At 30.6% G+C, this 13073-nt stretch overlaps 1 protein-coding gene across 1 annotated transcript; it reads left to right on the top strand.

The window, feature by feature from the left end:
* Positions 1 to 5161: 5161 nt before the first annotated feature.
* On the top strand, positions 5162 to 5981 carry LOC120088615 (RING-H2 finger protein ATL78-like). Its single transcript, XM_039046029.2, has one exon. It carries the CDS (start codon positions 5242 to 5244, stop codon positions 5899 to 5901), a length of 660 nt encoding a protein of 219 aa, XP_038901957.1. The 5' UTR covers positions 5162 to 5241; the 3' UTR covers positions 5902 to 5981.
* Positions 5982 to 13073: the final 7092 nt, after the last annotated feature.

Raw genomic sequence — 13073 nt, 5'->3', positions numbered from 1 at the left:
GTGAAAACAGAAAAGTACAAGATACACTTATAATGACTTTGAACATGGACAAAAGTAATTTCAATCATTTCAAAATCACTCCCAAACATAACCTTAGAGATTGAAGTATCAAATTATTTAAGTCCCGTATAGTAACAATTTGGTTTCTTAAAATTAAGTCTCACCTCAATTTTTTACCATTATCTCCATATTTCTTAAGTAAAAAAAGTTGAATTATTAACCAAATTTTAAAATCAAGTTTTTAACAATTTTGTTCTAGTTTTTAAATTTTGAATTGGTTTTTTAAAACATTAGTTAAGGTAAAATGAGAATTTATGGACTTAATTTTCAAAAACTTTAAATCAAAAAGTAAATAGATATCGTACGGGACTCTGAGGTTAAATAAATGATTGGTTAACTATGAGATATGTGATTTAACAAGAAGTTGATATGGAATGACATATTCATTTGAACAAATCATTTAGCGAAATATAAGTGGTGTAGCATGGAGGTGATTCAATGACGCACCAATATAAAAATGACACTTGGAGGATCTAAAAATGTGATTTATGTGGTGTTGTGCTCTTTATTAGATTGCATATTAGATGTTTTTATTGAATCTGTTCTTTGCTTCTTTGACTGATCTACATTGAAATTAATTTTGGTTTAAATAACAATAAAACTATGGTGAAATAAATAAGCAACCATATTCACTCCTATAATATTGTAATTTGATTCTTTATTTAGATTAACAAAAAAAAAAAAAAATCAAAATGAATGAAAAACAAGAAGACAAATTATAATTTCTTTTTTAGAGAAGGAACCCTTACCTACGGGACTTTTTGATAATTATGGAAAGGGTACACAATCTTTAGCTTTTTTGAAATTTGTCTGTTCCACATTTTCTTGTGGGACAATTAATTAATTAATTCTTTTTAAGGTCACCTTTTCTATATTATTTTAAGTTTCAAAAATGATATTTTGATTTTTGTTGATGGCAAAATTTGGATAAGAAATAACATTACCTGACTTTCATATGCCTCAACAAACAATATATAGCTCAAAGAAATGAAGTGTTCGACAAAGGAAGAACTATACATCAATCTCCAATTTTATCTCTAATAATTTATAATGCTTGAATTAATCTAATTTTTTTATTAGTTTCTAAAGTTTGAAATTACTATCTAAATAGTACCCAAGTAAAGTTCACCACATCATTCTATTATACCAATTAGTTGTCCACTTTTCTAATGGATCTTTTAAAAACTAATTCAAACTTCATATACCAATTAAAAAGCAAAGCCAAATATCAAAGTCTAAACATGATAGTTTTGAAACTTCATTGATCAAATAAAATTTCAATTTTAATTTCAATAACCAAGATTGTATTAAACTTAATTATTAATCTCAGTGTCTTTCTATTTCTATCTGTTTGTGAGATTTCTTTTTTGTCATCCACATCGTTACAACATTATGTATAATTTATGTTGTTCTATATTAAATTTATCTATCTTTCATTTTCAAAGTGAAAAACATGTCTTGAAAATTTAAAAAAATGTAGTTTAAAAAAATATTTTTATTTTTATGATTGACTAAGAATTCAAATGTTTACTAAAAAAGATAAATAACATGATTACAAAATTGTGAAAAACAAGCAAACTTTTCAAAAATAAAATACTAAATAGTTATGAAACGAAACAAAGATAGTAATAAAATAAGAAAACATGTAGAAAGTAGTAATCATAATGGGATTTTATTGATGAATCAATCGTAATGAGTCTTAATCGCAAAAATAAATGGATTACAATTGAGGTTGTTTACTTTGCATTATTTGGTATCGTTGTCTTCATATAATTATTGTTAATGTTTAGGGTCAATCAGTAACAATAACAGTATTGTGATAGATTCAAAATTCTCCTATTGTAACAATAACAGTATCGGCAACGAAAACGTAATGGTTTCTGCTAATGGGTCCCACATAATTTTCAAACGTAATCAGATTAATCATCATCAGCTCCACAATCAGATTACATTCGTTAATTACGAATTTGACGACATTTCATTAAGATTACAGAATATAAATAAACAACAAAAAAACGTAATCAAATAAGACCCACTTTTCAAATTACCATTTATGAATAATGTTTTTAGGGAAATAAACATGCCTAAGTGTTCATCAGAAAGGTCAAAGTATATTAAGAAGAGAAAAAATGTTAAAATGAGCACAGTTCAAGTGACATAAAGCTAAGAGTTAGAGGTCCAACTATCTCTTTTCTCTATGTCCTACGATAATGATTCTTTGGCATTACGACCTTTACCACAACAATGTTGTCTATAGATAAAAATTATCTCGTAGATTGTATTTTACTTGATTGTCTAAGGTTCTATTATGTATACGCGAAATAAAAAGTTTTGTATAAATGTATCCCCATGCTATTAAGTATTTTGATTTAAGTTGTTTTCGAGAATAGGTATTGTAAAAAAGAAGGAAAAAAAAAAGATTAACGATGAATATTATTTGATGAGGTTGGACTTTGGAGGGAAGCTTCGTAGCAAGAGGAGGAGTTTAGTGTGGGTCCCACAGGAAGTGGGTGGGCCCATCTTGATTTGAAAGCCCATTTAAAGCCTTTTGAGTGGAGGATCCACATAGATGTCTACGAACCCTATCTCTTCCGAAAACCCTCCACGTCACCATTTCTTTAATTTAAATTTAAACATTAATTTACCTATTTTCCTATAGATATGCTCCAATATCCTCAACATTGCTAATTTCATAAATAATTCATTTAACCATTCCATTTATAAACCCGTCTACTTATTGTACTTTGTATCATATGCGAGAGTTTAATTATGAAAACAAAATACACGTAAACCTATTATTTTAATGACTCTAAGTCAAATACGTACTATTTCTATACCTATGTTATATCTAATTACTTTCCATTATATATAAATAAATATATTTTTACAAATACAACAAATATCATCGTATTTTATTAGATCAATTGTAATGACTAAAAAATTTTTTTAAAAAAATAAACCATGCTCGTTACATATGTAGGGTAACATAAGAGATGCATTCCCATCTAATTATACTTTATACTACAAATCTTAAATCATTTGTCGATTGGAGAGACAAGGTGTTTCCTCCAAAAATGGTGTACTTCAACTGTGATTTCTCTTTTCTTCAAGAATTTGTTAGTGATATTCATATTTTCTTACAGTCTGATCGTTATTTTTTCTTCCTTTTGCAAATCCTCGAAAATTTACACACTCCCACAAACTAGGCAGTCACACACATTATCCACAATCCTTCTCTGTAGACCGAAAGGTTGATGTGCACCAACCTTAGTTTCCAACGAGTACTAGGCAAGCTTAATCAATCATTTTAGGATGTGAAAAGTCGAATTCTATTTCTTGTTTCAAAACCTCATGATCCTTTATCTATGTCTAACAATTTCTCAAAGATGGTCATAACTCAACTTCATTCAAGGACAAAATTAGTCAACATCGCCAAAAAAAAAAAAAAAAAAAAAAAAAAACTTCAAGGGTACAAAATAGTCCATCCTCAAAAAAATATGTGAAATTGAAAAGAGAGATAATGTTGTCCTCATATACACACCATATATACATCTTTCTACATTTTAAAGATTAAAAAATATGTGAACTTGAAAAGAGAGAGAAAAAAGTTATAGATGTGCACATACGTGTGTGTGCACGTGCATGCATGGTTACTATTATTGATTGGTTATTCGTATTTTCTTGTATATGCACTTTTGGCGTGTTGTATGGCCTTGGGCCCTCAAATTTTATATTATTATTTCTGTTTCAGTGACTAATTTTTATTATTGTCGTTTTAATTTTCTTACCTTTTGTGATCGATTATATATTTTATGTTTCTGTTCTGGAGGGAAAATCTTTTTGCACCATATTGTATTTGGGTGAAAAGGTGTATGGCATCATTGTGTATCTAATTAATATCCTGCAAGACTGTTGGGGTGATTGTGTTGCTTGATAGTTTGTTGAAGGCATTTGAAGTTGAAAGACGACTCTCAAGCTAGACTCTTCTTACAGTAGAAGAGTTTATGTTGAAGGATTGTTCAACTGTTTAATAAAAATGATTGTTGAAGCTTCATGCATAGAGATATCGAATTTAGGAGAAGCCTAAATCTAACTATTGTGTTGGATAAGAAACGTCTAGTTTAGGGAGAGCCTAAATTGTTCATTAGAAGCAAGCTAGATTTGTATCAAGATAGCTTAACTATCTAATAAGTATTTATTTGTAATCACTTATCTCTACTAGTGGAACCTTTTCATTTAAGCACAAGTGCCTCCCAAACGTAAGTGTGGTTATACCGAACTAGGTTAGCAACTCTTTGTGTTCATTATATCTCTCATCTCTCTTACATTAATCTTGTTATGACGCATGTTCATGACTTTAAGTTCGACTAGTGAGAAGAAGTAGTAGTATCTCTTGTTTTTCATATATATATATATATATATATATATATAAACATGGTCCAAGAAGTTTTAATACATTTTAAGAGATATGTACAAAACTACAAATGAACGTTAAACAAACTGATTATATAGAGAGAGAGACATGGTCAAAGAAATTTTAATACATTTTAAGAGATATGCACAAAACCACAAATGAACATTAAATTGATTTAAAAAGAAATCCCAAAATAAAATGAAATGATTGTGAGATTCCAAGGTGATAAGGTCATAGATTTTTAAGTCCCTCTCAGACCTATACCAAAGTTTAAATTTTTGATACTGATATCAAGATTGATAATGATATTTCAATTCTACAAATATATCGATTAATGTATCAATAAAATATCAATATCGTTAGATATTATTGTGAATAAAAATTTTAATAAAATTTATTTAAATTAATAACTAAATTATTGTTTTTTACTTTCAATCTAAGTTATAGATATTGTGATAAGCATATAACTTTATATGTTTTATAAGTATTTACAAAAATATATATATATATATAAAAGATATTGATCCTTCTTTATAATCAATATGAAATGTTTTAATTTACGAATAAATCAATGTATAGATAGATATGTAAATAAGGGTTTTGGTCTCAACCAATTGATCAACACAAGAGCCATAAAGCAAATTCCATAATCTCTTTAAACCTCTTTACCACTCTATAAATATCTCTCCTTCTCCACCCATCACCTTCACTTCTTCACCTTCTCAAAATTCCAACAAACATTTAAAATCTCCAAAAAAAAAAAAAAAATGTCAGCTGCTTCCATTTCCACTTCTCATTATGAAGAGTTTCATTATTCAAGAAAACTCCTTCTTCACCCCTCCCTCCACAAGCTCTCCTTCACCGCCGCCGCTCCCTCCACCCTCCACGACCAATCTGAATTCTACTCCGGCAGCAGCAGCGGAGATACCACCTTCGACACCAATGTCGTCATGGTTCTCTCGGTCCTCCTCTGCGCCTTAATTTGCTCCTTAGGCCTCAACTCCATCATCAGATGCGCTTTGAAATGCTCCCGTTTTGTCATCTCCGACGACGGCCGCCGCTCCTCCTCCACTGCCCCCGCCTCCACTGGAGTCCACAAGAAGGCCATCAAGAGCTTCACGGTGGTTCAATTCTCGCCCAACCTCAACCTCCCCGGGCTTGACTCCGAGTGCGTCATTTGCCTGTCGGATTTCGCCGCCGGCGAGAAACTCCGGCTGCTCCCGAAATGCAACCATGGGTTCCATGTTAAGTGTATTGATAAGTGGTTGAGTTCTCACTCTTCTTGCCCTAAATGCCGCCAGTGTTTAGTTCACACTTGTCAGAAAATCGCCGGCGTCGCCACCGCCTCCGGTTCCCCCCCGCCGCCTGCGGTTGTCGGCATAGCGCCGCTGGATCACGAAGCTCCGGTACGGAATTTACGGTTGTAATGGAAATGATTATACGAATTAGGCGAAATGATTTAAGAGTTTAATTAAAGTTTAATGAAATTGTATATATTTTTGTTTAATTTTTCCTTCATCATTCTCTTTTCTTACTTCGCCTCTCTGTCACTCTCTTTTTTTAACTATAAATTCAATGTCTCGATTTTGAGATTTCGTTTAATTAATCCTCCAACTTTTAAAATCACAAAATTTAGCCTTTTAACTTTTAACTTTTTTTTTTTTGTTTAATTTATGAAATTACTTAAGATTTATTAAATATAAAATTTTCTTAAAGATTTTGGAAGTTTTTTGAGTCCTATCCACACACGGACAAAAAATTTGAGAGTTAAAGAAAGTTAGACCGAATTAAAAGATTAAGAATCGATTAAATATTTTGAAAACTTAAAAGATCGTATACGAATTTCAATTTATAATACGTATATTTTTTATTGAATGAAAAACAAAAGGAGAAAGAAAATATGATTAGTTTTCTAGTATGATTATTTTCTTCATTCCTATTCCCAAATTATAATATTTTTCTAATTTTTAATGATTTTATTATATGAATAAAATTAGATTGTTAAATTGATCAGGGGAAGCAGGAAAATTTTATTGGGAGGAACAACATTTTACATTATAATTAACATTTTAGATGTATAACATTGGAGAGATTTAAGATTTTGTGGAGAAATTAGAGGGAAAAAAAAACTTACAAATTTTGACCTATAATCAATTTCTACATTCTAGTGTATCAATTTCTATAATCAATGTTGGAGGAGTTTGAGGTTAATTATTTTTATGGTTCATGAGAAGTGGTTTTTTAAAATAATATTTTAATGATAATGCTTTATATTATGTGATGGAAATTATACTTGACTTCTATATTTTTATAATAATTAATCTAATCTGATTAGAATAGAAAAAATAATTACATGTGTAATGTTTCATCCCACTTATTAAATTATAATGAGTTCTAAGATGGTGTTTGGTTTTGACCCATTTCTTGCAATTTCTATCATCAAATCAAAATGTTGGAAAATGTGCATCTATTTGAAAAAGAATTAAAAGTATAAGTGAGTTCTTCTTTTCCTTTCTTTTCTTTTCTTTTTTTTAATTCCAATTCCATGTAGCTAATTACATTTTAAGGGTAGTAACATTTATACTTGTGCTTTCTAAAGTTTTGAAATTTTGATTGAGACATCAAAAGCACTTTAATATAAAAACATTAAAGTTGGTCATTTCTTTAAAAAAAAATTGTATTATGTTTCAATAATAAAATAAATAAATAAAATCCATCGATCAACTATGAATAATACTTAACTGTTTGACACACTTCTTATAAAATGTATTTCAAAATTATTTTCGAGAATTATATATGATCAAATGACTTGTAAAACATAATATATTTGAAACTTGAAAGTGAAAAGAATAACTTATGAATGTTTTAATTTAATAATCGCAAAAAAAGAACAGTTACGGAAATGCAATTTAAAAACGAATGTATATAGATATTAAAAGAAGAAGAAGATTAAGTTAAAATAAAGAGAAAATGGAAAGGCACTTTAAATAAATGGGAGATGAGGGGGAGAGCACTAATTAATAAATGAAATGAAGTAAGGGGCTATATTAATTGCATCAAAAGGAAAATTTTGTACCATTTGTATTGGCTTTGGTTGGGAACAATGGGGCCACCCAACAAACAACAATTAACACAACTCTATACAATTGGACACCCACCCTATTTATCATAACTATAAAACCACCTAATTCAATGTTTTGCATTAAATATTATTCATTGTATCAAAAAAATTAATCACCATCTCTCTAGTTTGATGGAAATATTATTATAGTAATAATAATTCAATATTATTACACTCCTCAGCCTCATCACATGGGATAAATCGGAGATTCTTCATGAGTCTCGATCTATGACTCGCTTGGCCTAAGGCCCACATATAACAATTTTTCAATTTTTTATTGAACAGTTGCTTGAGTTGTCGTTGCATAAAGATAAGAAGTGCATCCCAAGCAGCACCTATGTCACTCCTCCATTGTTCCACATGTCACATTCTAATTAGGTTCACTTTGATCAATCAGTCGTTGCATCATTACCATGGACATTTTTCCGTTAAATTTGTTTTGTATATATCTCTCTATTTAAGCTCTAATTTGTAGGGCTAGCAATAGCGTCGGGGCAGAGCGACTCCCCATCCCCGTCTCCGTACTTCTCCCATCCCCGTTAAGGAAACAGGTAGCCGTAGGAACTCATCTCCATATTATATATATATTAAAAATTAAAAAAAATAACTAGGGACGGGGACGGAGTAGGGATACCTTTCCCATCCCCGATCAGAGACCCAATTATAATCCCCAGTTTGGCCCCATCCTCGGTCAAACCAGGGATTCCCCATCCTGGTCGAGGCAGGGACTCAACCCGAAGGGGATTTTTGTCAACCCTACTTATTTGAGTCATTCAAATTGCATTGAAGTAGTTGTTTCGAGGGGCGAAAAGCCAACAATTAGCACATCCTCTGTATTGCCAACTGCCCTGTCTATTTGTTCCTTTGCATCCGAGTAGATGGGAGCTTGTTGTGCTCAACTCGATTGAGATTAGACTGGAGCACTGATGAAACGCCCGAACATAAGTGCAATGCAGATTTGTTTTGAGCCATGTAATTGCAGCTATTTTCTTGAATGAAAGAACCTTGGAGCCAAAACAGTCGAAATAAGAAAAGAACACTTTCTGCTATTAAATTTTCTTAGGGCCCTTACATTCTCTTTTATACACTACATGTAGAGATCGAAATCAAAAGAATATTTACAATAAATTGCTGCTAAAAGTATGGAGTGCAAGCTATCGAGAACGCTCCAAAGAATGGAAAATTGCCTTGATTTGCTGCCATGGGTGTGTTGGCAGATTAGAGTTGATCGCATTTGGTTGGAGAATATTGGGCTTCTAAATGTGGAACAAGACTTGTGGTGTTGGGCTCAGTGACTTGTTATGTTGGGCTTAACTCATTCCAGTCTTGTGCTGTTGAGCTTCTTGATTTATGTCTTTTACCAATTTTTTGTGTGGATGATGTTCAAACATAAATATTTTAAAACTTTTTTGCACACCCCATTTTTTTCTTTTTCTTTTTCTTTTTCTTTTTCTTTTTTCTTTTAATTTTTCGAAGATGTAGCATTGGCTAATTTTCTTCATATTTAAAGGGTACTAATTCGTCATTTTTAAAGAGCTTCCTTCTCGTATTAATTTTTCTTGTTTATTAGTCTAATATTGTTCTAGAAACAAAAAGCCAAAGTCTTAAAATTATGAACCCTATACATAAGACTGGTAACACCTAAAAAAACCCAACACAGATAATGGAAAGGACGTAGTAAAAAAAACTTAGCTAAGAACATCGTATGTAAATTTTTGTGTGAATGATGTTCAGATTTGATAATTATGAACCTATTTTCTCAGTAAAGGGGTATTATTGGTCCTTTCTAAAGAACTCCTCTCTTGTATTGATTTATTGATCCGATAATGGTCTAGAAACAAAAAGGTAAAAACTTAAAACTATAGACTAATTTCATAAATGGAATTCAAGTCCAAAATAATAGAAATATGTAGTATAAGGATAAAATAATTGTATATATAGAACAAAAAATGGTAAAAGATCAAAAAACCCACGTCCAACCACCATTTTGCATACTGCTTCCCGGTTTTCTCACATTGAAAGCCACTAATAGCTGCTATTAGTGATTACTTTCCATTTCAGAAGTGTGTTATTAGTGGTTATCAACGATAGCTGCTAACAATGATAACTTTTCGATTTGAAAAGTGTGCTATCAGTTGTTATCAGTGAATATCATCAATAACTGCTATCAGTGATAACTTTCAATTTGAGAAATGTGCTATTAGTTGTTATAGCTACAGTGATACTGCTATCAATGATAACTTTCAACTTAAGAAATGTGTTATCAGTTGTTATGAATAATAGATGTTATTAGTTACTATCAGTGATGTTGCTCTCGATGAATATCACTGATAACTGCTATTATTGTAGCAATTTATAGGTGCTGCCGTAAGCTTTCGATAAGATTTTGAATACTATCCGAGACAAATTCATGATTTACTAGAAAAAAAAAGATTCTAGGATCCACCGAAGAAGATACTTCTCCTTCCATTTTTTCGGAAGAAAAGGAGGAACACGTGCTACAATGGCCGGGACAAAGAGTCGTGATCCCGCGAGGGTGAGCTAACTCCAAAAATTCGTCCTCAGTTCGGATTGTAGGCTGCAACTCGCCTGCATGAAGCCGGAATCGCTAGTAATCGTTGGTTAGCCATACGGTGGTGAATTCGCTCCCGGGCCTTGTACACACCGCCCGTCACACTATGGGAGCTGGCCATACTCGAAGTCGTTACCTTAACCGCAAGGAGGGGGATGCCGAAGGCAGGGCTAGTGACTGGAGTGAAGTCGTAACAAGGTAGCCGTACTAGAAGATGCGGCTGGATCACCACCTTTTCAGGGAGAGCTAATGCTTGTTGGGACTGGATTGGTCATTGGGGATCTCTAGAAACTCCATTTTATGAAATTTCTGAGAGATAAAAAAAATGTGGATGCATTTTTTTATCACCAAGTCGAGATTGAAAAAATTGGATCATGAAATTACGAAACATAATTTTCTTGAATTGGATCAATATTAACAAAAATCTTGTGACATAGGTAAGAAATGAATTCATCATCTATCTCTCTATCCCACGATTCGCAATCAACGAATTCATTGCACAAAAAGAATATAAACAAAAACAAGGCAAATTTTTTTCATAATTTTTTGAGTTTTCAATTCGAGAAATGTGATATCAGTTGGTATCATTGGTACTGTTATTAGTGATGCTGCTATTAGTTATAGTTTTTAATTTGAGAAATGTATTATCGGTTGCTATCACTAATAAGTTTTTATCAATGGTAGCCAAATAGTGGCTATTGCTGATATATTTCTATCAATGGTAATGTTTTGATGTTGTTTGAATTTGATATCATGTTATACTTGTTTGTAAATAAATCGAGGCCTTTTGATTAATTTGTTGATATATGCAATGTGTTTGTATGTCGTTATTGATGCATATAGGTGTAGAATGACATCCTTCTATATTGATAATCATAAAGGATATTATTGATAGCTATTGTCAGTGATATCTTTTTATTGTTATCAATGTAAAGGATATCACTAATAGTATTTATGTATTATGTAAATGTAGCATTTGAGATGAAATGACTCATTGAGATTGTTTGATTGTGCATAAAAGTTTTCATTGATAGTATGATATCATAGTATCACTAATAACGTGCTAGCCATAATAACATGTTATCGACGATAATACTAATAGACTTCATACTATTAAGTCATATAAAAAGAATTTTTTTTAAAAAAAAAATATTGGCATGTTTGTTAACGTTCTCATTTCTTATTTTTTGATAAATAAACTTGTTTAATAACTATTAACTTTTCTTATTTCAAACTTTTAATAAATGTTTCTAAAAATGGTGCAAATTTAAAGATTTAAAAAAAGTAGCTTCTTTCAAATCTATTTTCATTTGCTATTTATATCTAACGTTTTATTATAATAATCAAACTTGATTGGTTTGCTGGCGTTAAGTTAGACACTTTCAAGTCTTGGGTTTAAAACTCATTCTCGTAATTCTTTTTTAACGATTATAGTGGAAAATCGATGGGGGGAGAGGGAAATGTTGGGAAAGATAAAGAAATTTGGGAGATGGAAGCAAAAACTAGAGAAATGAAAGAAAATAAAATAAATAAAATAAACTGGAGAGAATAAAGAAAATAAAAAAGATTAAAAAATTGGAGAAAGAAAGAAAAAACGGAGAAATGAAAGAAAATAAAAAAAATCGAAAAAAGAAAATAAAATAAGAAAGGAGAAAAGGAAAGAAAAGAAAAAATAAAAAAAAGGCATGCAACAAGATAAGGGAGGCAGTTGACTCGTGACACTTCCATATTTATAAATATTTATATTATATTTTTTAAATTTTTTTTATTATTTTATTTATTACAAATATCTTAAAACTATTAGTCCTATATACAACATTTGTAACATTAAAAAAAAATATATGATAATTAAAGTGCATTATGTCAATTGAACTACGCTCTTGTTGATATTAATTGGCCATTTTTAAAGAACGTGCTCCCATCACGTATTAATTTTTCATGTTTATTGATCAGTTATCGTTCTAGAAACAAAAAGACAGATTTAAAACTATTAGCCCTATACATCACTCCTATACACCCCAAAAGAACCATATCGATGGTGGAAAGGATGTTGTAAAAAAATGAGTTATGAACATTATTTGTAAATTTTTGTGATAGATATGAACCTACTTTCTCAATAAAAATAACACATATTCCAAAAGTTTTTTTTGCATAAGTCAATTTTTTTTTAAATTTTTTCCAAATGGTACCATTGGCCATTTTTCTTCGATTTCAAAAGGGAACTAATTTGCCATTCTTAAAGAGTTTCCTTCTCATATTAGTTTTATATCTATTGATAAGTTATTTTTAAAAACTAATAGGCAAAGATTTGAAACTATAAACCCTATATATAAGCGGGAAATTATTTCAAATGGTAAAACTATTGAAAATATTTACAAGATATAGCAAAATTTTAAAACTATCAATGATAGACACTAATAGAATCTATCCGTGTCTATGAGCATCTATCATTGATAGTTCTAAAATTTTGCTATATTTTGTAAATATTTTAATTTATTTTTCTATATTTAAAAACGGTCTTATATTACATTTGTAACATAAAAAAAAAAAAAAAAAAACTCAATACGGATGATCGAAAGGATGTTGTAAAAAATGAGTTACAAACATAGTTTGTAAAGGAATACTACTTATGACATATTTAGCAACTTCTGAGGGCATTATTGGATTAAAAGAAAATGGTAGCACGTGCAGAGGGGCTCCTTGTTATAAATATGATGAATTCTTCCTCTTCTTTTTAATCATATTTCCAAACCCAACCTTAAAAGTTGCTATACACTCCAATTCCACCAAATAAAAAACTGTATATCCTCAAATTCTACTTGAAAAATACTTAGGTACATCTCGGGTAGCACTTATCTTTGTACATTTCATTAAATTGTCCCATCATAATTTGACATGTTACAAAT

This window comes from Benincasa hispida, chromosome 10 (genome assembly GCF_027475165.1).
Source record: "Benincasa hispida cultivar pf3 chromosome 10, pf3_genome.v1.1, whole genome shotgun sequence".
Taxonomy (NCBI): Eukaryota; Viridiplantae; Streptophyta; class Magnoliopsida; order Cucurbitales; family Cucurbitaceae; genus Benincasa; species Benincasa hispida.
The sequence above is the reverse complement of the archived record's forward strand: the minus strand, read 5'-3'. Positions and strand labels throughout refer to the sequence as shown.

Coding starts and splice junctions, on each gene's coding strand:
- LOC120088615 (XM_039046029.2), top strand. CDS start 5,242: ATGTCAGCTGCTTCCATTTCCACTTCTCATTATGAAGAGTTTCATTAT.